At 40.8% G+C, this 27,249-nt stretch overlaps 3 protein-coding genes across 4 annotated transcripts in view; 1 reads left to right on the forward strand and 2 right to left on the reverse strand.

Annotated features, from left to right (window-relative positions):
* sec24b (SEC24 homolog B, COPII coat complex component) overlaps positions 1–21,875 on the reverse strand; it is a 29,080-nt gene extending 7,205 nt beyond the window's left edge. Inside the window, exons 1-18 of one of the 2 annotated variants that reach the window (XM_067599987.1) lie at positions 21,568–21,875; positions 20,248–20,934; positions 18,544–18,708; positions 16,893–17,027; positions 11,322–11,405; positions 10,977–11,140; positions 9,904–10,088; positions 9,418–9,520; positions 6,697–6,823; positions 6,421–6,530; positions 6,007–6,119; positions 5,688–5,806; positions 4,934–4,989; positions 4,440–4,646; positions 2,740–2,863; positions 2,315–2,473; positions 1,950–2,123; positions 1,141–1,251 (exon numbers count right to left, since the gene is read on the reverse strand). In XM_067599987.1, the coding sequence (XP_067456088.1) occupies positions 1,141–1,251; positions 1,950–2,123; positions 2,315–2,473; positions 2,740–2,863; positions 4,440–4,646; positions 4,934–4,989; positions 5,688–5,806; positions 6,007–6,119; positions 6,421–6,530; positions 6,697–6,823; positions 9,418–9,520; positions 9,904–10,088; positions 10,977–11,140; positions 11,322–11,405; positions 16,893–17,027; positions 18,544–18,708; positions 20,248–20,934; positions 21,568–21,661 (2,917 nt within the window). In that variant the 5' untranslated portion in view covers positions 21,662–21,875. The remainder of the gene's footprint in view (positions 1–1,140; positions 1,252–1,949; positions 2,124–2,314; positions 2,474–2,739; positions 2,864–4,439; positions 4,647–4,933; positions 4,990–5,687; positions 5,807–6,006; positions 6,120–6,420; positions 6,531–6,696; positions 6,824–9,417; positions 9,521–9,903; positions 10,089–10,976; positions 11,141–11,321; positions 11,406–16,892; positions 17,028–18,543; positions 18,709–20,247; positions 20,935–21,567) is intronic. The other variant, XM_067599988.1, reaches the window with a different exon arrangement.
* LOC137189883 (sperm microtubule associated protein 2-like) overlaps positions 1–27,249 on the forward strand; it is a 96,091-nt gene that overhangs the window by 49,493 nt on the left and 19,349 nt on the right. The window lies entirely within an intron of this gene.
* On the reverse strand, positions 22,557–27,213 carry LOC137189878 (thiosulfate sulfurtransferase/rhodanese-like domain-containing protein 2). The gene is made up of 9 exons (XM_067599990.1): positions 26,871–27,213; positions 25,930–26,219; positions 25,719–25,827; positions 25,450–25,569; positions 25,058–25,163; positions 24,394–24,509; positions 24,144–24,302; positions 23,741–23,879; positions 22,557–23,603 (listed from the first exon to the last, which is right to left on the reverse strand). The coding sequence occupies exons 1-9, from the start codon at positions 27,000–27,002 to the stop codon at positions 23,371–23,373; spliced, it is 1,404 nt and encodes a 467-aa protein (XP_067456091.1). The 5' UTR covers positions 27,003–27,213; the 3' UTR covers positions 22,557–23,370.

Below are 27,249 nucleotides of genomic sequence, written 5' to 3' on the forward strand. Positions count from 1 at the left end.
TCAGCACAGAGCCTCTTCAGAGCTTTTGAAGTAAACACGTTCAATTCATTATTTACACACACAAGAGCAGAGTTAATACACAGCTGACAGTTGGACCCAATTATTTAGGAACCAATCACTTCTCTTATCTCATGGTTCTAGATACAGGGACCAATCACACGTATATACTTAAATCCCCATTTATACAATATGAAGCTTCACTGATTCACTATTAAGACCATACACTAGATGGCAATAAAGGGACATATAGATTCCACACAGTCCTAATTTAAAAAGCATTTTAATCTGAAGTCATTGTTGACTCTACATCCCACAGAATGTTAATGAAGAGCATGAACTGTGATTTGCTTCAGCATGTTTTGTAATTGCATAATCCATATTGCCTGTATGGACTGCAGTTTTATGCTGCGATATTCACTGTTTAAGGGGTCATTTTGTTTGTCCAACGTATATTAGACCACAGGGGTATAATAACATGTAAATCACATGAGTCTACCTACACTTTATAAATTCACAGATAGGAACTTTTCCTTCCGGTGTGGAGGTAATTGAACAACTTAGTATTTGTTGTTTTGCTGCAGCAGGCACAGTTATCACATCTATACATGCCAGTTGTTGTCAGACATGTGGTCTTGTTCTGAGTCATATTTTTGTACATGACAATGTTTTTAATATTTAATGTTTTTTAGGTGCTCTCCTGAATGAGAAAAGGGGATTTACAGAAGTCTCTCAAAGGTTGTTCTGCTTGTTGCAATGTGTCTTTAATTTGTGAAGCACAATGATTATATTCAGTAGAGAAACAACCTCGGCTTGGATTCTCTGTTTTTTGTGCACTGGATAGGAGATCAGAGCGAGAGGTGGTGTTGGCACATCGTATGGCTTTCTGAACAGAGTTGGAGACAAAACCTTTTTCCTTCAGCAGAGTAGCCACGATGTTTTTTTTTTTTTTGGAGTGAAAGTTTTAAAGATCTGAGCAGTTGCATCTGAGCCTCAAAAGTTTAAAGCTAAATATAAAAGCAGTATTTAAAATGTTCCTGTAGTGCTTTGTTAAGACTACAGTGAAGCTTAAACTTTCACATGTGGACAAAAAAAGTGAATATCTGGACAATATATTTGAAAAGTGAATGCTGAGAGACTGACCCATGTTGGCTAGCAGACAAGTGATGGCCTGGACATCAGCCCCAGCGTACACGTCGCTCAGCTGGTTGACCACCGGCAGACACAGAGTGTGGACTCGGATACGTCTCTTTCCTACAGGGACAGATGAGAAGACACTTCAGAGACAGTGATGCAGCTGTTTTGTTGGAGATTTGATACAAGATCAGAAGACACAAAAACACATAAAAAGAACACAAAAACTAATATTTATCTGTGAAACTACTCTCTATCTCTCTAAATTCCTACCACGGGTTATCTAAGCGGATTAAAATGAGCCATAAAAGGTATTTGCAAACAGCGGCGTTAGAATTCAGCCAGCTGTGGGTCATGTGTGAGCATACAAACATTCTTAAAAATCTATTTTCATCCAAAGTGGTTAACTAAACACTGTGCTCCGCAGAAACACAGCTCCACATGTTCAAACCTTCAAATACAGTATTCTACTGCTGGCTCACGTTTAGCTCACACTCCCATCACGACAACTTAAATAAATACTCCACCAATGAAGCGCTGCAAAATTGACACAGCAAAACCTCAGATATCGTCTATTTTATTCCAAGCATTCTTCTTACATTACCCACAATGCAACTCAAGAGAGATTTGGTTGTGTTATGCTAGTAAGAGCTAATGTAACTCCACATCTCCAGATTATCAGATTCCCTCTGGAGCCACAAAAGGTTTTATAAAAGTTCCTTCACATATGCAGAAGTACTCCCCAACACCTGTAAACAGACTCCGATGTGTAAAATCAGTGTGAGTTACTCTTTAAGTGTGTGTGTGAGATCGAGCACCTTTACTGGAGGTGTAAAGCAGAGCGGCCTGGAAGCAGGCCAGAGACGAGTCTGCCAGAGAGTCTTCGATCGACATCTGGACAGCGAAGGCGGAGTCTGGATTCACATTGGCCAGGGACAGCAGGTCAGTGGAGCGCACGAAGAAGTTACCGTGGAATGTATGGATGGATAAACCTGAGTGGGAAGCAGAGGATGAGAGCAGGGACGTGAGTAACGTTTGAAATATGTTCATCAGACAAGTGAAGATAGCGTTAAAGTAACAGAGACATGAAGAGATCAAACTGAGTTATTAAAGGACACAGGAGATAACACTTTTTTTTAGTTGGAAAGTGTGTGTGTGTGTGTGAGTGTGTGTGACCTCTTACCTTTAGTGCATCGTATCCTCATGACCGCCTCGAAGCCGATCTTCCTGGTGAGGTAGCGCTCCAGATCCTTCTGGAACTTCTCCAGCTGGGCCGGATTGTGGATATAATGAAAGGAAGGGTAGTAAAAGATGCTGCCTGCTGAATATTTGGAAATACATGCTGGAGAAAAGGAGGAGAAGGAGAAAAGACATTTACATTTCAGTTAATTATTCTTAGAGGATTTAAAACGGAACATCTACATGGAGCAGGTAGTAATGGCATTCAGTGGTTTTGATGTATAACAAACTTAATAGTATCCACTAGTGTTTTATACTGTATTTCACTCTGAATCAAAGTGTTGAAACAACAGATGGACAGTGTGACCTGCAGCCTGAACGTGGCTGAACAGGAGCGATAAAGACGTAGAGTGAGAGTGTTGTTCTTACCTAGCGAGGCGAGGTCAGTGTATTGGGAGCTGAGCAGGAAAAGATCCACTCCAATCTGTTGTCCTGAGCAGTCCAGTGCGAATTTCTTATAGAAGTCTGTGGCGGGGCCGAGGTGCTGCACTCCCTGCAAACATACAGACACGTTGTTGTTAATGTGTTCCGAGCGTCACAAAAACACTCAAGCGATAGCGCAACATTTTGGGATATATGTTTATCTATTTTCTTGTCAGGAGAAGATGAATACCACTCTCAAATCTGTGAATATGAAGCTACTGCCAGTAGCCAGTTAGCTTAGCTTAGCATAAAGAGTGGAAACAGGGAGAGACAGCTAGTCTGGCTCCGTCTGAAGGTCACAGTATCTATCCATCTATCTACCAGCATCTCTAAAGCTAAGTAATAAACAAAATAACAGAGTGTAAAAATTGAAAAAATGATGTATGATCTGTTCATTGCTGGATTTATAAAGAGTACATTTTCTTAATTTACTTTTTTCCAGCCTCACAATCATCCTGAAAGAAACAGAAACCGAAGAACAGAAAATCATTTTTCCCTCTTCACATTTTCATAGTCAGAAAAAAAAGACAGCACATCTGTTCATGGTTCATTTAGTTCACGACGTTTGGAAAGCATCGCTGTAATTTCTTGGCAGTTCCTTCAGATCAAAAAATAGAAGGCAGATGATGAACATCAATAAATCACAGTCGTGAAATGACAAAAAGCAGACTTTTAACTCAGCATCCTGCGCAGAGGTTCTGTCTCTAAAGTGAAACGTGTAATCCAGTTATGATGTTGTGGCTGGTAATAAAAGTGAGTTGTGGCAGAAATATAAATATAACAGCGTTGACAATGCCAAGAGGAAAAAGAAGAGATCCAGCACAGCGGGGGGTGTGGAAGAGTCATTTCTTCTGCTGTGTTTCATCAGTCATATGGTTTGGTTTGAAATAAAACGGTAAAATGGAAAAAGAAAAAAAAAAAAGCAGTTAAAAGTTTTACTTCCACCTTTGGATTCTCCAACACAAACTTATCAAAACTGATATAAAGATGTATTTACATGCTTGGCGACGGAGGGACAAAAAAAATATCTTTCAATAACCTTTTACTGCCTTATTTAACTCTATTTATTCATTATTTTACCTAAAAAAATAATAAAAAATAATTATGAGTCTGGGTTTGTTTAACCAGCTGGTCTTAATTTGAGATGTTTCATCTATATAAACACAGTGTCAGAAGGAATTTCATTACAATAATGATACATCATTATTGTTTAGTTTTTAAAATGCCAAAAATTTGTGAAAAATATCACAGTTTCCCAGAGCGCAAGCTGATATTTTCAAATTGCTTGTTTTGTCTGGCCAACAGTCTGAACTCCAATTATACTGGAGTTCAGAAAAATCTGCAAATATTCACATCTGGAGTCAAAACATCCAGTTGACTTTTTTAGCATTTTTGCTTTTAAAAAATGACTTCCTGTTGTGGTCATGGAAGATTAATCAACCTCTAAAAATATCATGTAGTTCATGAAAGCTTTCACATCTTTAGTTCCTGACATTTGTTTATCTTACATCTGCCAGACAGGAAATGATGCAGTTTATTTTATCTGTTTGTTTGAAACAGAACACTGAATATAGTACATATAGACTATAGTGAAGAGCTGCTGATAGACCGTACCCACCAAAAAGCTCTGCCCCCTTCGTCCGTACCTTAGTGCTGGATCGCTGGCTGGGGTCTTCCCTCGACTGCAGCAGACCAGCACCCAGGGTGGGCAGCTGGGTCTGGAACACTGTGATGCGCCCCCCGGTGGGCGACATGAGCTTGAAGGCGGCCTGTAGCGCCGGGCCGAGGGCGCTGTGGGTCTCCCTGCTCTGGCTGAACATGGCGGGAAGGGAGTTCAGCAGGTCCTGCACCAGCTAGACGAGGGAGGAGGAAGGGGAAAAATAAAGAAGAGGAAGGAAGAATGTGATCAAGAGTGGAGAGGGAGGAGAGACAGGTGCGTGAAACACGAGGGAAACGGCGGGAAGAGAAGAGAAAACGAGTGGATGAAAGATATTGAGATGGGAAATGTAGGACAGAAAGGAGAAAGGGTGGATGAGAGCAGGGAGGAGGAAGGATAAAAAAGGGAATAATAAGAAAGAAACAAAGAGAAACAAACTTTGTACATACATAGATACAAATGCAACACATTTATTTTATCTACCTCTCTGCTCTCCTTTAAGTTCACCATCAAACTGTCATGAGATGGTATGAAGACATCTACAAAAGAGAAAAAAAACAACATAAAAAATCAAGCAGAAAGGTTTTTTCCACAAGACATTCAGAATATCTAATAATAGGAAAAATGAGTCCAAGTAATAACTGCTACCTCCGGCTAGTAGAACATTTGACTGGATGTAATTTAATTCATTTTAAACTTCAGGCAGCGATTTAAAATTCCAGGAGAGCAATTTATCCTTTCTCAGCAATAAAAACATCCATCCTTTCTTTATAGTCAATTTAAGTAATTTTATCAATTTGACCAAGATCTAATTACAAAACCACAATTATTTTTTTTGTTTTTTTTATTCTTCCTGACATTTTACAGAGAGCCCTTAAAGAAAAACATCACTGCTGTGTGCTACAACTGAGATGTGATTGTATTTAACCATTTTTAGGACAACTCCTACCACAGATATGAAGTTACCATCCACCAAACACCAATTCACAGTGAAATATGACTGTAAATGTCTGCAAGTGACAATTTAAGGCGACAACATGTATAGGAATTTGTTAAATGAGCGTCATTGCTTACTGGCCATTTAAAAAGGCTCTTATTGGTTTGGAACATTCTCTCCTCCTTTGGCAAACGTCCCAAAAAGATCATTTTGGACACTGCTGCTACTTTTGGCGGTTAAAAAAAGTGACTTAATCTTTCCTGACAGTATGAAATCTAAATGTCCAGTGTGTAGACGTACCGTCGATGTCTGACACCACCAGCATCTGCGGTTGGGACAGTCCCTCCTGTAGGTTGTAGAAGTGGATTGTGTTGTCAAAGGTGAGGAAACCCACCCTGGTGCGCGTATCCCCCGGCAACCTGTAGCACATAACAAGTCTTTATCAGCTCTGGATTTAGAAGCAAAACCACCATAAAAAAAATATCCTGGAGAAATGGTTGTGACAGTTGTTATTAACCAGCCGCTTATTTTTCATCTCCTCCTTGATCTGGTTTATGGAGAAAGTCTGAAGGAGTTCTCCAGACATATTTATTGTTTACTGATAATCAACAGCACTCACTTATCCAGGTTATCCAGAAGTGATTCGCAGAAGTACTTCAGGTAGCCGCCTTCCACAGCGTTGTGAGACACATCAAGCACAAACAAGTAGACTGCCGGCTGAGGGGGCCGCAACTGAACACACAATAAGTAGAGCAAACACACATGATCAGTGAGGATGTAATGAAGTTGATACTGACTAAATGTGAATGTCTGTTTTGGTTAAATTCCTATTTTTAATTTGGTTAAGTGTCCCCTCACATGTACTCTGTTTTCTCTGTTAAATGTACATGTTGTGATGCAAAGACAAGACTGCCCTCTAGTGGACTGACAATTGCACAACATGATAATTCACAACTGCACAATAAACTTTAATAAAAATGTTCACATTTCTACAAGACGAACCAAAAGTTAACGGTCAGGAGAAACAGCTCACCATGTAGTCTGAGGAGGCGATGAACTCCACGGTGGAGTTTTGAACCTCCGGTCTCTTGTGGGGCTCACCGTATGACCTGGTGACCGGGTTGTACATAAACTCATCTGGTACTGAACGAGACAGAAAAAAAACAGTAGGTGTCACATCTGCAAAATTTCTTGGAACAAAAATGAAAGAACAACAGTAAATATAGGACTTTAAAGACATAACAAGACAGAAGAAGAAAGTCAAGAATATTCCTCTCTGTCCAAGAATTAGATCTAAATGGACTCGTACCATCGTTGACCCGGTAACAGAGGTTGCACTTCCACCTGCGCTGGTCCAGGAAGGTCACAAATGGGTTGATGTAGGTGCGACAGGAGCGACAACGCACTATTGTGTTCGATGTGATCACCGGTAACTGCTGCAGAGAGGGAGAGAGAAGGGTCAGAGACAAACTGGGCATCTACTGATAAAAAGTACAAAACGTGCCTTGTGTGATAAACATTTTACATCATATTGTTCTCTTTGAGTTTTTGTCTCCCACGTCCTTTTCAACAACCATGACCTTTTCAAAACATTCTTCCATTCACGCCTCAGAAGACGAGTGAAGGGAGCTTTGTTTCGCTTTCATAGTGAATGTGGTTGAACAAATCTTTGCGACTATGGTCTTTATTTGACCTACTTCTCTGTGTTTCTATAAATGTCTTCTCAAGGACTTCTTCAGATGGTGTATCACGTTCGCTTGCTCCACTTTTTCCTTCAATTATAGGCTATTTATTCTTTGGTACATCTTATAGCCACACTGTGTGTTTTGGACAAATTATATTCTCTTTACCAAACACCAGTCACTAGTCACCATTGCTGTGGATGTTCAGATACCATGCTGATCCAAGAAAAACAAAGTCGGTTTCACATAGATGCTCATACAGCTAGCTTCCCATCACTCTCTCTCAAAATTAATCAGCATGAGATGATGGAAGTGGAGGACGGCAGCACGATGCAGAGTGACTGTGTTTCCTGCTCCAAGCTCTGACACTCTCAGCTCCGGTGTTAAATGCAGTAAAGTCGGCTTAACCTCTGTTTAAACAGACCAACCAGCGTCTCTACCGTCTGCTCCTCTACCGTCTGGCAGCAGAACTAATACCAGGACACAAGCTTTTCATTTCTCTGACGTTTTCACATCACAAACGATGAACAACAGCATTAAAACACAAAACATGCAACTCATGTAGCTGTTACATCAGTTTAGTGTGGGGCTGCTGCTCTGCAGGTGCGCTTGATTTGACTATAACTGCGGTTACCACGTGGAGATAAGCCTCCTGAATTTGCACCCAGAATGCTGTAAAAACTTTCATCTACGATTTCCACCGCAGCCTCCATGATCATCGACCAGGAAAGAGGCAGAAAAAAGGCGCTTAGAGGCGTGATGGAGAGCGCACAGCTAAAGCACCCCGAATAACCATCACTCTGACAAAACACTCGATGCAGAGTGAAAAACAAGAGACACAGAGTGAAACAGATGAAAGAGCAGAAGGAGTTAACAGATAATAAAAACAATTAGAATAAAAATAAGTTTCTCTTTCACATCAAACATCCCAAGCTACGAGTGGAAAGTATTGCTCTTGCACACTGCATTCATAACCTTTTTATTTCTACTCAAAACATAGTTTAATGATGTCATGTGTTATGCTACTTCAGTACTATGTGTATAACAGACAACATCTGCTATGCACATATATGTCCTTATGCTTGCATGTGTATACATACGTCTGTCTTTGTGAAGCACTTTGGTGCAGAATAAAATAAATAAAATAAACTTGAAGTACACTTTACCAGCAGATATTACTGGGACCACTACAGAATAATTATTAATAGTGTCAAATTGGCAAAAGGTGTAGAGTGAACCACATGGTGACGGTGAAACCTCTATCCATGGAGCACAGTCATCATCTACTACAAGCAGTAGCACCTGGGCACCGACAACTGTTGCATAATCTGAATATGTCCCATGAGTGCACTGAAGGCTGTCAGCGGCCAACAGTAGAAGTCTGTGGATGCATTTGGCAGGTCCAAGGCTGTGAATTTGTTTTACTGAATTGATATCCATCAAATGGCTTTAAAATATAAAAACAGGAAGAGCCAAACAACGTCTATCAACCTGCCGTTGTTGCTGGAAGGTTTGCTTCAGACCTGATATCAATGCATCCCTGCTCTTCGTCAGTTCAGACCCTCCGACGCCACATCGACTGACACCTCTATAAATACACTCACCTATCTTCCTGCACCTCATCATCGTTCTCCTCCTGCTTGTTCTGCCGTCACAAAGCAAACTGTCTACAACAGACTAATTAGCACACAAACACTACTATGCTTCACATAATACCGTACTCTTCCTCCAGCGTCCAGTAATAAGCTACAACTTTTAATATAACAAAATGTTTCTCCATTGTTAGCTAGTGTCATATCAGCCTGGATTAATTTCCTCACAACCTTCGTGTTTTCTGTCCTCATCAACTGTAAAAGGTGTCCAACTTTGGTGGAAAAAAAAAAATTCTGCAGAGAAGTGATGTGTTTTAAAGAGTAAATCCCAGTGGTTTCATTAGAAGAAGTGCAACGGTTCAACACATAAAAACACTTGCATGAGTGTCTTTTATTACAGTATGTTTGGCCAGAAGTAATGACGGTCTTTGCCAAAGTTGTGCAGGATTTTCCTTTCTTGATTTTTGGTGACATCCTCAGAATAGCTAGCAAAACTTAATGCAATTGCTTTAAGTAACAGCAACAATAGGAGTAGTATCCTAAGATTTGATAAAATAATGTAAAGGTTTTAAGGCTTTTTCAACCAGACAAATTCTTAGTAAATTAATTCTCACAAACTCTACTTGAGGCAAGAAAACAGTCATCACTATCAATAAGACGTCACACAGCAAATCATCTAATGAGTCAGGTGATTTCCTGGGGGGGAAATCCTACGATGTGTTGCGTTTTTTAGGGGCTTTAGGGGTCAGATCGTACCTGTAGGTCTCTGAAGGGGTGGAGGAGGAGGCCCAGGGGAAGCCTGGCCTTGTTGAGCAGAGCCTGAGTTTGAGGGATGCTGGTCAGGGTACACCTGAACGTCCTGTTCAGCACAGAAACATGGGGGAGTGAGTTAGATAACACATCCACAGATAAGACTGACAGAGAGAGAGATTCTAAACTGAATTAGTTTTATTTTTCTGTTTATAACACGCTGGTAATTCTGTTTTTCATACTAACCACATTCATTTCCTTCTTCAAGTTCCCACGTTTTTTTTTATATTTTGTTGTGTGTTAAAGTTCATGATGTCTATTTTTATTTCTATCTCATGTTATTTACTAGCTACTTTAGTAGAGAACCTCCCATTATTTGGTGGTAAAAGAGTTCAATTAAATACTCAGTTCTGAGAGAACAGCCGCTGCAGCTATTTCAGGCTAAGCTAAAAAAAAAAAAAAGAAAGAAAGAAAACTCTACTATCTTCTTACTGCGGACTGCAGTTGACCTTCTTCAGGTCGGAGCTGAGATTGGGTTCAGGAGCCTCCAGGGGCCTGGGAGGCAGCAGGTTTCTCTCCTGCAGTAGGTTGATTGGCCTCAGGGCCTCCACCTCCAGCTCTGGTACCCCACTCAGCCCCCCCAGAGCTGCAGACAGCTGGGACAGGTTCGGGAACGGCTGAAGAGAAGAAAGAGACCAAGAAATGATGAGCTTTGTCGTCCTGAACGACTAGAGGGAATCTCTGAGGGTGGGATATAGAAACATTTATTGCCAAAATACAATAAAAAGGTCAGTGTTGCAACAGTTTTTGACAGTTTAGACAGTTTTCAGAGAACTTTATAAATACGAACTTTATCAACAAGTGATCAGTACAGGTTAGATTTGTCTGAGCTGAAACAAACTGCAGTAACACTTCAGACTGAATGATTGGAAACAAAGGCCTGATTGGTGATATGACTTTAAAAATAATGAGATTCCTCATTCCTCATAATGCTGATTCCTATCTTGATTCATGCATTGGTAAAATTGTCAGAAAACAGTGAAAAATTCATTTCACAATTTCCCAGACATCAAGATGACGCCTCAAATTGCAGATTTTTTCTGACCAGCAGTCTGAAACCAAAACATATTCAATTTACTATCATAGAAGTCTAAAAAAACAGTTAAAATTAAGTATTTCTGCTTAAAAATGTAAATCGGTTCACTTACCAAAATTGTTGCTGAATAATTTTCTGTATATCAACCAACTGATTAATCAACTAACAGTTTCAGCTCCAGAATCTATTATAGTCACTAATTAGACTGTTGACAGTGATGCTTAAGATGACCCTCATCTCTCAGACTCTGGCACAACCTCATAATGTTAAGTCCAGCGTTCAAAGGCTCTGATTGGTGTCATTGTTCCTCCAACTGCACAAACAGCCATTCACAACAGCAGACTTCTGGCTGACCCGACAAAATGAAGATGTGGCGATTCAGAGGTCTGGATTCAGACTCCCGGTTAAACAAGTGAACCCACAAGATGAAACATCAAACAACACTGTTTTATTCAAGCTGTGAACTAACCTGGGAGTACTGCTGGTAGCCTGACTGGCCGTACAGATCGCGGGAGGGGGAGGCGTCTGTGTGGGAGGCGAGTCCCTGCCGATAGGCTGGCTGCATGCTGGGGTAACCATAGCTACCGTAGGGCGTGGCCTGGTTGCTCATATTGTTGGAAGGTGGCATTGAATCTGAGCGAGAGAGAGAGAGAGTTCAGTATTTAAGTAATATGATGTATATCTGGAGAACACAAGTGGTTTTTATTGTGTTAACATGATGACAAAATTAAAAGAATAGACATGGTTTTAAAATGTGATATCTGTGAGTCTGTCTATTATTTGGATGGACAGTATGTTTCGGATGAAGATGTACCTGGATAACTGCCCCCTTCCAGGGAATCGTAGCTGTTGGGCACCGGAGAGGCACTGCCAGTAGTGGAAGAGGAAGTGTCACCACCTGAGAGAGAGACGGACAGAAAGAGTGAAACAAAACTGAAGTAAAGAGATAAAAGATTGGTTAGGAGGACTAGAAGAAGTTAATATAGAGACACAGATACCCGTGGGAATAACAAAAAAAAAAAAGCAAAATGGTGACAAATATAAAACCCTTAAAAGACCATCAGACACATTGAGAGATAAAATGGGAGGATAAAACAAAAGGAGGGAAGGAGTGAGTGAACGAAGGATGCCTGCTGAAAATGAAGTCAACCAGGAGGAAAGAAGGAAGGAGATAAAAATGAAAGTATGGAGGGAAAAGTGGGAGAGAACAACAGACAAAACATTTCAGAGAATGGAAAGCAGCTTTTTTTTGTTTGTTTGTTTGGCTATGAAGTGTGCTGAGCTTGGCCTCCCTCAGGCCTCAGAGAAAATAAGAGAGGAAATAGAGTGAATACTGGAAATGCTGGAAAACATGATGAAAGGATGCACTTAGGCTCGGAGCTAACATATGCATGGTGAGGAACACGAGCCTCTGAGGATGGAAAATACGGAGGAAAATAAAGGGAATCATCATTCTCTCTCTCCAACACTCATCATTTCTTACTTGGCTCTTTCTGACTCTACCACAGTTCTTCATCTGCATTCAAACATTCTCCCCCTCTTTAGCTCACACACACACACTTACACTTAATCTGTCTATCTACCATGTTTACTCTCTAATGCATACTTCATAATGTTTTCTAAACTAAGGATTTTAAAAGGGAGTAAGACTTAAGTCTACAGCAATGTTAGTGGCATTATGAGGCTTTGAGCTAACGCTAACGGCAGCATGGCGCCATGCTGATATGCTAACGTATAGCAGATAATACAGTCACCATCTTAACTGATCCTGTTAGCATTTGTAACATTTGTTAATTAGCTCCAAACACAAAGTGCAGCTGAATCTGACGTGAATGTTATTAGTTTTGCAGGTATTTGGTCATAAACCAAAAGTATTGACCAAATTTGACCTGATGATGGCGCTAGATGAGAAGTTAAGGGATCGCTATAGTCAGTGGGATTCACCGCCTGGGGACCGTGAACGTCTGTAGAAAATTTCATGGCATCCATTTATATTTCAGTCTGGAACAAAGTGGTAGAACGACCGACCACCATCCCTAAAACCACTCTGTTAGCATGGCTAAAATAATCTCTTCCCTGGGATTATTAACGCATTCCAGGAGTTAAAGGTGTCCTGTGAGGTTTTTGACCACTAGAAGCACAATAGAGCAATGTTCTTATGACCGGGCGCTGTTTTCTGTCTAACCATTAGTCTAACACAACAACAATGATGCTCTGATGTGGACAGGATCATGAACGTGACAACACACTTTGCTGCTGACAGTTTCATGCTGTTTCACTGATGGACAGTTGGTTAAGAAATACAAAAGGCAACATGGAAAAAAAAAATGCTAGTCAGCATAACATGGATATAAACGATGCAGGTTTTATAAGAAAACTCCACAGTGCATCATAAACTTGTGATAGAGTTACAGGATAGGTTCACAATTTTAACAAGTGTGTCATAAAACAACAGTCAAGTGTCCATATGACCAGTCAAATAGTTTTTCCTCGCTGTAATCATTCCCCTTGTTCATACTGGCTATTAAAAGATCCCTCACCAATGTCCTTTCAATGTAAGTGACGGAGGCCAAAATCCACAGTGTGTCCACACAGTCATTTAAAGGTTGATGTAAAGCTTATATGAGGCTTCAGCAGTCTGAGTTAGTCATATCAAGTGGATATCTGACACATTTACAGTCTTTTTAGCATCTAATTCCCTCTTTGTGTTTCCTCGGACAGTGTTTTCCTGTTGAGTGGTAGTATAGTAACAAAGAGGGACTTTGGCACTAAAAAGACTGTAACGTTGAAAGATATCTACTTGATTTGACTCATTTATATTCTGAAGCTTCATATTAGCTTCAGATTAAACTTTTAAATACATTTTTGCTCAGAAGGAGGAGTGTGGATTTTTGCCCCATCACTTACATTTCAAGTACATTATGAAGGGATCTTCTAATGGTCAGTATGAACAGGAGGAATGATTACGACAAGAAGAAATTTCAATATTCATTTTGGGCACCTGACAAACTTAAAACATTTCTGAAGCCGTCCTTTCATCTTTTTACCTTCCTCATTGATTTGACCTTTAAATATTTCTTACTTGTCCCTAAATTATATACAACAAACCCAAAAGAGAGTGACAAAAACTTGATGGTGTGTCTCACTGGTGCACCAGCAGCTCTTATTTCAAACTCAAGTCTTAACAGGGCATCATGGTGGCCAATTTGCCTAAGATGCATACCATGCAACCACAACATCCCCGGTTGGTATGTTATCTCACTGTCTGTCTGTGCTCAGATTTCCTGTTTGGTTCTCTACTGTACTCACACACAACCGCCAAAAAAAAAAGAGGAAACTTTACCAAAAAAGTCTTTTAGCTGCACTGAATTACAGTCTACTGCAGCCACTGCCTTTATGTCAAATAATGAATATGTTTTTTTACAAAAGGATTACAACTGTTAGAATATCTGAATGAATCCATTAATCCATGTGGGCCAAATGGAGGGATCAACAACAGCAAACCAAGACACGACAGGCCTCCTGCAGAGAGCTCATTGGACAGGACGGGATCCAATTATCTCCCACTAAACTGGACCAGTGGACTACTGGATTATCTGCTCTAGAAGAGGAGGATACCAGGAAAGCTAAGCCTTTTTTCTTCCTTCTCCATGATTCTTCAGACACCTCCTCCTTCTCCTCCTGCTGCTACTTTGTTCTGTCCGCTCATAAATGACTAGAAGAGATACTATCCAGAGTAAAATTAAAGTGTTAATGGTACGTGTTGCCTTGCAGCACACCCATTCACCATTGTTGTTTGTTTCCCTTTTTCTTGTAACCCTCAACAGTTGGTCTCAAGATTTTTAGTCACAAGCCCCCGCTCCACTATCCTCCAGACTGCTGATTACTGATCAGTAAGGCTCCATTCATTCTCCATTTCTTAATTTGTTTCTCACAAGTGACGCTGATCTGATTATCTAATCAGTGTGAAAAGGCGAAAAAACAGAAGCTGCATGGACTCTTTCAAATTTCATCAACACCACAGATAAAGAATGTGGTTCAAGACATGAGACCGATATACAACATGTGTCTCAGAACTTGTCTGCGATGTCATAACCAGGACATCTAATGTCATTAAACATATCATCACTGTGACACCTGTGGTAGTGTGACTCAGCAGAACTGGCATTGGAGGACCCGAGAAGACAAAACAAAATACTGTCTGTGACTTGAATGAAACGACTCAACTCAAACTCCAAACTTGTGGATCAATCGTTCCTTTTCTGGACATTTTCACCTTTATTGGATGGTTGATAGTGACGAGGCCGACAGGAAACAAGGACAGCGAGGGAAGGGTTGGAGGTTTTCTAGCAATGAAAGCTAGAAAGCCAAATATTTGATGGATCCAGCTTTTCAAATGTGAGGATTTTCTGCATTTTTGTGTTTTATAATCACTGTAAATTTAATATATTTTGGTTTTGATGTTAATCAGACAAATCAAGCAATTTGAAGACATTCACATTCACTAGGATTCACTGTTTTCTGACATTTTAAACCAAACGATTAATCGACTGAGAAAATTAGTTGGATTGTTGCGCATTTGGCTCGGCAATTATACATTATTATCATTTATTTATCAGCTTTCAGTGGTACCACATCCTGATATATGAATAAAAAATATTCAGACTAATAGCATGACATCCAGAAATCAACAACTAGTATTTTGTTGCAGCATACAACCTGTGAGACGGAGCAACACCGTAGAGAATCGGGGAGATCACGAGGGGAAACGCTGAATTTTAAAACAAGCCTCTCTTTTTATTAAGAGACGTGTTAATGAGAGGTAACTGCGCTGACAAAATCCTCACCGTGCTCTCTTGTGGGGGTGCAGGCGAGTCAGCAAACACACACACACATATGTAGAGAAAGCTGGGACCTGCTGGCAGGGGAGTGACTATATTTAAAAACCTGTTAACCTCTGGCTGATGACACAGCTCCTGAGAGACTAGTCATCAGCAGAACACCTGAGAACATAACACAGGTGTGACGGCACGGTATTAAATGGGCCAGAAATAAGAACAGAAGTTTATTTTTCCAAATGGAACGACTACATTTCAATGTCATTTCTATTAAATCTACTATGTCTGTTGACTGCAACCCTTCGAATGTATCTTAAGATGGACTAGTGCACTGTGGGTTTGGTTTCTTTCATGGTTTTTGCTGACAGTAAGAAAAATATAGATTAACGCTGTTGTTGTTTTTTTTAATTCTTTGATAAAAAGGATTAATCATTTAGTCAAATGACAGAAAAATGTTTTTAAAGTAAAAAATCATTTTTTTAATTCTTGAGACAAAAGGAGATGTCTCTGAATTGCTTGAAATGTTCCTTTTACAGTAATAAAACAAACAGAGGAAAGCAGCAAAACTTAACATCTGAGAAGCTGGAACCAGAGTATGTTTGCATTTTTGCTCAATAAATGATGTAAATTTAAAAACTGTCTTAGCAGCCTCGTGGTTTAAGATGCATATCATGTAACCACAAAGTTCCTGGTTCAGCACCTATGTTGCATGTAGTACCTCATGTCTCTTCCCCTCCATGTTTCTTATCTGCATCTCAACTGTAAACTAAAAAGGCAAACGTGCGAAAAGAAATCTTTAGAAAAATGTTGATTATTTGTCTGTTTCAACAGCTTACGTTACCTCTACAGGTATAAGCCAAATGGAAGTAAGTATTGATTTTTATTTTTGCCATCAGCAACCACAGCTGGAGGACTGCTGGTGAACTACAGACAGATGCTCATATCCCAAAGATTATTGAGTGAGAGAGAGCTGGACGGCATGCAAGGAAGATAACTTCCATTGCGTCACAATTAGACAAGCAGAACCCGGCAGAAAGAAGCCTTTAAAGATAAACCGAAATGCTAACTTACTTACCTCTCACCTCTCTGAGAGACAAAGTTTCATGTCAGTGTTCGGCGGGACAACAGAGCGGGGTGCACACACACATTTAAAAGATGAAATCAACATTTAGTTGTGGCACTGATGACTGTGAGGGGGAAATATGGTGAGCAGCAGGTGAACTTTGGAAGGCTGTTGAGGCGGCGGGAAGGAGAGGGGGAAAAATCTGATTAACCTATTAGAGAGTGGAAGGTACGGATGATGAGCGGCAAACTGATTGAGAGTGTTTTTTTAAGGTGGAGCAGAACTGACAGATGGCCATCAGACACAGAACAGAGGAGCGGCAGTGATCGGAAGTGACGTTGCACGGCTGAGGATGGAGACGCACAAATGGTGAAAAAATTCAAGGGGATTAGGTTTAGGAAAGAGCTGAACCTGAAGGAGTTCATGGGATGGATTAAAATGGTAAAAGAGGGGGTTTGTGGGGGAGGTAAAAGCTACAGCAGACCTGCTTCCTCATCCTCATCCTCCTCCTCATCATCATCATCCTCAGAGCTGGATGACGAGGGAGCTGCGGCTGGGCCTGAGGTGGTGGCAGGGGCAGAGCTAGCTCCACTATTAGCAACATATCCATACTGCATGCCTGTTGGAAGGGGGGGAGTGGGAAAGGTACATGAGAAAACTGTCAAGACTGTGTGATCGACAGCGGAGGTGATCAGGCAGTGAAGTTTGTTCCCAGTGGTGTGTTTGTGTTCACATGTGCGGTGCACGTTTACACAGAAAAATATATTTTCCCTTCATTTATCACAGTGACTCTTTTCAGACAAACTACTTTAAAGACCAAATGAAGGGTAGAACAGATGATTTTTGCTTTATGTGATCATCTTTTCCTTCTTTATGGAAGAGTTACACACCCTCCAGCAAAAATTAATGATTGGCAAAGAATGTCCTGGTGATGAAATGGTGGGAGTCACAACCTGTTTTGCAACAAGGAATGTTACTTCATCACCCAGTTTTAACTTTTACTTTATATTCACACACAAAACCTGCAACATTGAACATTGCAACATTGGTGGGAAACTGAGAGGATTTACAACTTCAAACCTAAATCTACTCTCATTTGGGTGGACTGTAAGCATCAAATTGCTCCAGGTGTGGCAAACTGGGGAAACTGCCAATATGATATTGCCTGTGGGACTTTATTTCCCCCAGTTGTTTTTCTCAGGTTGCAAAGCTGTCGATCACCAAACAAGCTCAAACAAACATTTGAAACTTTACTGAAATTTATCACAATATTACAAAAAACACTGCAAACTGCATCACAATAATTCTGGCCATATCACACTCTTTGCATTCACTTTATCCAGCTACAAATAATTACACCACTCAACGCTAATTTAATACATTTGTAATATGTGCAACAACAAAGCATACCATTACATGCATTCCTATTAGAGAGGTATGCTCTTTCTTTCCCTTGCTATTATATAATGTTTTTACTCTTGCCTAAGGCTGATATTAGTAGGACAGAGGTGATGTAGGCACACACTTTACTGTCCACAGAGAGTGAAAATCTGCATGTTGTGATTATTGTCTGTTTACTCCCCACACATTAGGATATAATTTATATAATTTAATTCTTTGTGACAACAAAGCTTCAAAGTCAATTGGATTTTTCAACTCAAATTATGACTGATAAATATAAGTAGAGATTGTGCAACAGTCTTCTGGTTTTAACCTGCTGAAGAAGGTCACAGTGGAAACATGAGCAGGTCAGAGCTAAACTAAACCGGCAGCCGGCTGGTATGTGGTTAACCCGGAAATTTGCATAAACGCTCACACCTGCACATTTGAAAGCGTATGTGTGAGTGCATGTTTGTGTAACGGATTACATATTGAACATTTCCGAGGTGCTGCAGTGAATATGTGTACCGTTCACACACTTATGCACAAAACCTCAGAGGTAAAAGGTGAACACTAAAACTGTTCATTTTACACCAAAAAAGACACAGACGAGGCACCGGAGCATAGTAAAACCACAACAAGAGATGTCATGTTTCTTATGTCATGCTCAAGCACCAAAATAGAAACAAAAACAGGTTAGAAATAAATTCCACTGAAGAAGAAAACAAACTCTGTGATCTTGCCGATTTATTTACCTTGGCGGTGGCCTGGCGAGGAATGGACTGAAGTTGAGGGGGTTCCTGAGGGCGGTCGGTCTGTGTCTGCACCACCACTGCTGCTGTGAGTGACTCTGCCGTAGGAGTCATAGTTCAGAGAAGCCTGATGGCTTTGGTCATAGTGTTGGTGGACTGTGTTTTGGGCTGCAGCAAAAAAACAAAAAACACCGAAGTTTTAAGCATAGGCATAAGAGACTGTGTGAGCAATGATCTAACTTATGAGTGACATCTGTCATCCAGGATTGTGAAAGAACAACAAACTGTATGAAAAGAAATAACAGCTCTTAATCAAAGTCCCATTAAAATTTGACTTGTTGCTGGCAGTCATCCTAACTCAATAAATATCTTTCTAGAGATACTGAATGGCTATTTTAGAATTTAAAGGGGACCTATTATGCTTTTCCTTATTGTCAGTCATCTATATAATGTTACAATGTCAGATGTTCATATTAAACGTGGCCAAAGTGTCAAATAATAAGGTAAACATATGTAGAAGTAATCCCTGTTAGCAAAAAGCGCCGGCCTTAGACTATTCTGAACGCTCGGTTTCCAACATTTTCTTTCTACTTTCAGTCCAAGCTGATTGCGGCCTAAGACAGATTTCTTTATATGGTCATCTGCTCCACGCACAAGTTCACTGCTCCACTCCGCTAACATTATGGTGTTTTTCCACTGTTTTGGGGTTAGTCACGCCGAGCCATGTCTCGAGTCGAGCTGGCACGCTGTGACCGTTTTTCCACTGCGCAGCATGGCAAAGTAAAGTAAGTTGTTTACCTTTTGGAGGTGCGCTGGTTGTCTGCAGCTCCTCATCACACATTATCATCGCTGTGGCTGTTTCTGCTTGTACTATTCCTTCCTGTATTATTTCTAACTGATCCGCTCATAAAATAGCTCCAAATATCTCCACGTACAGCGAACAAAGCTCTGCTAATTCAGTGAGGAACATGTTTCCTTTCCTGCAAATTCTTCATAATAAAAGTCTCCCGTTCCTCTAGTAAAGCAGGAAATGTTGGGTTTGCATCAGCGGCAACTTAACACGACTCTGATACTGCTGCCCCTCGGCGGGCATCTGGAAAGCTGGCCAATCATAACAGAGTGGGAGGGGGGCCTTAAAGAGAACGACCGCCTGTTTGAGACAGAGGCTGAACTGAGGGGCTGCGTAAAGGTCCAGTATAACATAAATAAGCAGTTTTTTGAACTGTGAAGTCTCGCAATAAAATTATAGAGCTGGAAATGAGCATAATAGATCCCCTTTAAGGTTGTATTTTTGAACACTTATCTGTACATCTGCACCAACTAAACAATTTAGTCTTCTATGACAGTTAACTCAAAATCAAAGTCAATTTAGTTGTTGACTGTTGATCAAGACAAAACAAGACATTTGAGGTAGCACCTAGGGCTTCGGGAAGCAGTGACTAATTGAGAAAATAATTCACAGATTAATTGATCATGAAAATAATCATTAGTCGCAGCCCTACCTATCTGCTACTTTCACACTAGCTCATACCAACATGAATTTACTTTAATTTTGCTTTTTAAAGCTGATAACAACCAATTCAGATTGGTACATGCCTCTGCGACACCAAATGCATATCTGAGATCTGTCAAGGAATCTTTTGATGATTCCTATTTTTACAGCCAGCAGCTGATCAGCCTCTGCAAACATGAACCAGTCACACATACCTGTGCTTCCTTGACCATTGACTGTCGGCGCCACCTGACCAGGAGGTGCCACACTGTACCCAGGCTGCACTGCTGTCGTGGAGGCTGGCTGAGTGGTGCTGTACTGATGAAGGGGTGCACTCATCTGGGTGGGCATGACTCCGGGCGTGGAGGTGGTCTGCGAGGAACTTAAGGTGCCATACTGGCTACTTCCCGGCGCAGACGGGTATGAAACGATGGGGTAGAGGGGAGCTCCGGGACTATTTGCTGGTGCAGGCACCAAACTGGGCTGCTGCTGTTGCTGAGGGTGCTGCGCTGCAGGAGCATGGTACAACTGCTGTCCATAGTAAGATCCTGGAGTGGCATACGGCGGGGGATTCGGCTGCTGGAATGGCTGTTGGTTGTACTGGGCATTTGATGGTGGAGGTGCTGAGGAGGGGAGGGTGGTGTATGGCTGAGAAGGAGGGGCAGAGCTATGGGGAGCGGTGTATTGGGAGGGTGCTACATGGTGCTGAGGGAGGTGCTGCTGCTGTGGTTGTTGCTGATGGTTGTTCTGGTAGTAGTTTGCACTATGGGCACTGTTCGTGACGGGGGCTTTGTTGGGCACAGGTGTGCTGTGGGCAGGGATGGTGGGGTAGCTGTGTTGCTGAGGTGGGGCTCCATAGTAGCCCGCAGCTGGATACGAGGATGTGTAGGTCTGTGCTGGACCTGGGAGGAGGCAGGGGGTGGGAAAGTACATTTTCAATTAAACAAGTGTCATGATTTCACTCTACTTGTCAGCGTGTCCTGTAAGCCAACAATATCCAAGCTCACAATGAAGGCACTGAACAGAAGCAATCAAGCTTCATCTACAGCTTTTTAGCTCAGCAGTGAGGTTTGATACACAATTAGCCCTCAACTGAACATATATCCCTGACAGCACAGCAGCAGCCATGAAGAAAAACTTAATTATTTCAATGTTAATTTAATTGACTGGGTGTCTACGAGAGGCACACCATGAAAAGGACACTGTGAAATGATAGTGCGCAATCTGTCACACAGCTATTATCTAGCTAACCGTTACGTTAGCTTAAGAGCTAATGTTAGCAGTAAGGTTATCTCCTTTGGATTTCAATGCTTAGCTTAGCAAGTGTGAGCCGCTGGCAAGCCCTATGCTATCACAGCTGCTGCTCAATATACACGTCCTCCAATTTTTTAAAAGAAATTCATGTTACAATTGTAATTTTAACCAGAGGATAAATGTACAAAAATTAAAAAAAACAGCCGGTGACAGGCTATCTGACGTCTCTCAGGGTTAGCGTGCTAAAGCTAGCTGGCTAATCGCATCACCCGGCCTCTCACCGTTGTGGTACGGGGGCGCAGCTCCGCCGTTCGGCGTTGAGTTCTGGCTGTAGCTGACGGAGCTGTTCAGGTTAGTGAAACCCGGCGCAGACATCGCTCGGTCCTCCCGTCCTTATGTCCACAGATACACGGCTGAGTGAATACACATGAGCGTCGCTGTCACAGAGCCTGGATACCCCCTGTAGAAATGCGGTCGAGAGGCTGCTGCTGGTCGGTGAAGACCCTGGCAGCCTGGCCAGGTCGCTCGGCGGACAGCTGAACCTTCTAGTCGGGATGCTGAGGAGCTTAACTGGGGATTCACTGTGGTCGTGTCACGCCCCCTTGTGGATTCTATCTGCACGTATGTAGATATTTTAATAAATTAATTTTTATTGAAATTATTTCATTTTATTATCATTTATCTACATCAGGGGCGAACTTTACCATTAGGTAAGGTAGGCACCTGTCTTTGGCCCCTAACTGAAGGGCCCCAAACAGCTGTAGATTTATTATGTTGTCTAGATATGAAAAATATTGAGTTATGTTACTATTCTAACTCAAATAACTTACAAAAGCCCCCCAAAGCACTTAAAGAATAGTAACTGTATACTTCTACTTCAGAGGAAAACATACCACTAAATCTACCTGACTGATAAATGTTGCTGGTTACGCTGCACATTCAGACGTTACTCACAAAATATAACAGATGAAATATGATGCATTATTATTGATTAAACTATCCAGTATTATATAAGAGCACAAGTCATTTTAAGCACATTACAATAATGCATCTCTTTCACTCTTAAGTAAAAATTTGAATGCAGGAATTTTTCTTACCTCTGTAGCCTGTCTTGTGTTTCTGCCTTGTAAAGCTTTATCTAATGTCAGATGAAACATCAAAGCACCATCTTTAATAGCACTACTGTACTAATATACTATTACTACGACGTTTTTAAGTAATTATAACTGAAAGGTAATGCATTCCCTATGTAAAACAGAAGAAAAACTGCTATTGTGTCCTCTTTTATTCAAAAATGCAGGAGGATCATAGAGCTTGTTCCAAATCGTGAAGCCATTCTTATGTTATGTAGAGCTAAGGGGTCTTTATTTAACTGAGGCTCAGGAATTCAAATACTTAACTCTACACTTAACATCCGTAGCCCGCTTTTGCATGGTTTCATTTCGACAAGTGTTTATATTCCCGTATGTTGAGTTGCAACCACAAATTTGTGTCAATCCAAGTAAGGTACACAGATGTGTTCGCACTTGTAGTTTCAAAGTGTTTAAGAGACAGTTTTGGTATCAGTTTCAGTGCAGAAACAAAGCACAAGAAGACTGCTGCCACTTCTGCATGTTATTTCCTGCACATTTGTATATGCTCTTTATCTGTAAAACTGTCCAATAAACTGAAAATGTAATTAACATAAATAATTACTCAAATATTCAATGTAGCTCACAACTGTGATTTTAATAAAAACCGATGTTCACACACACATAAAGATAAAAAAATGTTCTCTCTCTCTCTTGGAAGTGAGATTTTATTCCTGATGAGTTGACCCACTTTCACAAAATTCATGTCATACTGTAAAATTAATGGATCCAGCAGATGTATCCTTACATTATACATGGACGATTCTTCACAGTTAAACCCCTAATAACATATCCGATTTAATTCCCCACTTCCATATAAAAAAAAAAAATCATAACTTTAAAATATACTGGACACCTTCCATTAATTCTACTTGTACATTTTGTGTAAAACTCCAGGACAGACAGCATTTTTCATGTGGCTGCGAGCAGTGATGTCCAGCGGTGACCTCGTTATTACTGCACATCCTGAGGGATTCTGGGACGTCCGTCGGTGCACTCGCACTCCTCTTTATGCTGAGGAGCGACGGAGGATGTGTCTCTCTGAGTCTGTCCTTTGGTCTGGCAGGTGGGGCAGCAGGCGGTGTGTCCGTCCTGTCTGCAGCGGCGACAGGACAGAACCAGCTGGCAGCAGAACTGGGTGGAACAGAGCTTGTACTGGTCCCAGGGACATCCACAGTACCTGCAGTCTGAACGGAGACACAGATTTTAAAGTTTGGCAGGTTTTTTAACACAAAGACTATCACTACACAACATGTTCTCACATATTTTTCAAGATTTCTTTACATTATTCAGGGGCTTTATATTACCCGATGTGCACACTAACCTGAGATGATGTCATCGTTGGAGGAGATGGTGTAGCGCTCATCAAAGACAAAAAGTTTCCCTCGATAGAAGCCCTCTGGGAAACGTTCCAGGTACTTGTGAATCCCACCTTTCAGCTGGTAAACCTCTTTACACACATCCTGCAGGCACGGCAAGAGATGCAGGATCCAAAAATTAACAAAAATTTGCAATGCAGGTTGAAAATTCTGCAAACATTCTGTCTTCAGTGAGGAATATTTAAAGTATAATTTAAAAAATTTAAGTGACAGCAGTTCAGTTCTCTCTTGTAGAGAATCTGTAGTCTGTAAAATATGAATTGAATGAAAAGTTTAATCCATGAGGAGCTTCACTTCTAAAAAAAAAAAAAAAGTCCTGTACTTTCAAACTCTGACAAATCTACTTACTTTCGAGCGGAGGTACGCAGAGCCGCGCTCACAGCGGATCCCTCCTGTGCAGTACATGAGGACCTTCTTGTCTCTGAAGAGTTCCAGGTTCTGGTCAACGTAGTCCGGGAAGTAGCTGAATTTACGGATGTTCGGGGCCAGACACTGAGTGAACTGCCCCTGGTGGCAAATTAAAATCACAGCTTGCATTAATATTTTGACAGAACCTGTCAATGGTTATTTCATCAAAAGTTCCTACAGTATGACTTACAATTTTACTCTCATAAAAGTTGCGGCAGTCCAGGAGGATGGTGTCACTGCACAAATCCCCTTTAGCCATCAGAGCCTCCACTTCTTTGTGAAACTCCTCAGGCTCCAAATGAATTCCTGAGAGGCAACGCAGATATGTAACATGCATGACAACCTTCACAAAACCATGGTTCAACTATAAGGTTTGTCCAATTGCTGATCAGGCAAGTGGTAAAAAAAGAAAAAAAAGTTTTAAAAAAAAGCGATAAAATAAAAAATGTTTCAATCATTTTTTCTCCTCGGTGTGAGTGTGTGTGTGTGAATGGGTGAGTGAGAAGCAGAAACATTGTGAAACACTTTGGATAAAAGTGCTATTTAAGCAGCCAAAGTGATATTAACATAAACATTTCAATAAAAAGAAAAACTTTCATTCTGATATTGAAAAGAAAACACCTTGCAAGCAGTTCCAACTGTAAGACATAAAAACAGCTGTACAATACTGTCAGTGTACATACTTTAAAAACAAGAATAGTTATAAATACACAGCCAGGTCTGCAGAGGAGCGACCGCGATGTATTATAACACGTTAAGGAAGTTATAATCCAGTAATAGCCATTAGTGTCGCTGGTAGCAGTGGTAGCATTGTTGTAGTATTACAATAGTATTGTTGTTTACACAAACAGTACCTGCCAGTTGGTAGGAGATGGCATCAGGATCAACTCCCATGGGGACAATTTCCTTATAGACCCCGACCCTCAGTTCTGTAAAACACTCTGCACCGCCATCACTTGTCTGAACACACACACACACACACACACAGTCACACAGTCACACACACACGCACAGTTCCATTTATACAAAGTAATAATAATAATGGACTACTTTTTTCAATGTGATTATTTCATGTTGTGTGTATGATTTCATAGAAATTTTAGACATAAAATTGAATCTGTGGCAGCCCAACGGAACACAAAAATTAATATTCATGCAAGGTGCTAAGTGTTGAAATATTATGTGAAAATATGACAATACAAAGGACTGTAGTATCTGTGTTGTCTATAATCAAACTATTACTGACCTTAAAATCCTCTTTATCCATCTTGAAGAGAGGATGTGAACACATTGCATCAATGTAAATGTCAGTGGCCACTTTGGTGCCGCCAACTGTTCCATTGATCCCTTCAGTTGCTATCCTCACCTGAAGAAGAGCACATGGTGAACTTTAAGGGGACAGTTCAGCTGGGTTATGTAAATATAGTATTTAATTTTGCAATAATAGAAACATGTTTCAAAGACTTAATTTATTCCTGATGTAAATATTCTCCCACTTGAGTATAATTTATCAACCTTGCCAGTTAAGTGGAGCCTCTCACACAAAGCTTTCTGCCAAGCGCAGATGACATGCGGGTCGTCCACTTGACAGTAGTGGTAATACAGGAGAACCGTGCCTGGACCCCTGACAAAAAAGAAAAGAATTACATAGAGACTCATTGGTATCTCTTATAAGGAAATTCACAAGAGCACAACCCCGATGGGAGATTCAAAACTTGACTAGTACTTTTCAAGTTGCTCCTCAGAGATGTGACTAGTGTTGGGAATCCATACAGAAACGTCCACTGGCTCGGCCTCACGGTCCTTCTGCTGCTGTGACTCAGATTCTTCTTCCAGCTGTCTTAACAAATGCTCATAGGTGGACCGTGTGAGCTGCTGAATCTCAGTAGCATGAGTCCTGGCGACATGCTTGTGAACGGCAGAGTGTTCTTTGAAGGTCTGACCGCAGCAGCACCAAGACGTCCTTCCTTCCTCCTGACTGCCTTCCCTCTTGGACGCCACAAAGGCAGCAAATGACTGCGAAGAAGAAAAAGTGCTTTAATGTGCTTTAATTGTGACCCCTTGTCACAGGTTGTGTGTCTGAGTTGTGAGAAATTCAAAGAATGATGCTCACTCCCGGATTGTTTAGTTTGAATAATTTCAACATCTCTGAAGATATAAAACTGGAGTATTTCACAGGGAAAAAAGCGACAACTGGGGAAATGTCAAAAGAATAAACATAATTTTAAGCAGAAGAATTTATTTATTTATGATATGTACTGAGACGTAGATTTTACAGCTGAAAAGTAAACCTGTCAGTGCTCTAAGATAGATAGATAGATAAAAAGTTAATAGATGAAATACAGATATAACCAAAGTTCTTCTTTATATCGACTTTCTTTAAGTTTTGCATGTTTAAGAGCCTTACACTTATTTAAATGACTGTAATCAATTTCAGCCAATAGTTACAGTACATTTGATTTGAGCTAATATTTACTCATGTATGTTACATTTGATAAAAACTCTGATTTATCTCTCAGTATTTCCGCTCACACACTGAAACGTGAACATTTCCTCAGCTGTGTTCACTAATGTGACGATCTGGGCTATGCAGTGGAAAATAAACCCACATATGACCTGTCAGATGTCAGGAGTGTAAACAATTCATTGTTTCCTGAGGCCACTCACCTTCCTCCTGCAGAAGCTGTAGCACTTTCTTTGTGAGGCACAGAGTTGTTTCTCCTGTTTTAATCCGTTAGACAATGAACTGTCAAGTTCCCAGTCCGTGAACTCTGAGCACAGAGTTTCATCCGATGCCATGGTGTTTTAACAACGTGTAAATATTAGTTTAGTAAGCTAGTCAACAGTGTTTAGCTAAACTACTAGATACATTTGTGGTCAGTCATCTTCTTGGCATTCGTATGATCAAATATAAGCCTAAACTTGGCAAACATTAAATATTAAGTTTTAAACGTGGCATTATAAACACTTTATCTATCACCAAACGTGGAGCGGAACATCCTTCATGAGCGGAACAATCAGAGAGGTTGCACCTTCCGTTTGACCC

Source organism: Thunnus thynnus, chromosome 9, assembly GCF_963924715.1.
Source record: "Thunnus thynnus chromosome 9, fThuThy2.1, whole genome shotgun sequence".
Classification (NCBI taxonomy): Eukaryota; Metazoa; Chordata; class Actinopteri; order Scombriformes; family Scombridae; genus Thunnus; species Thunnus thynnus.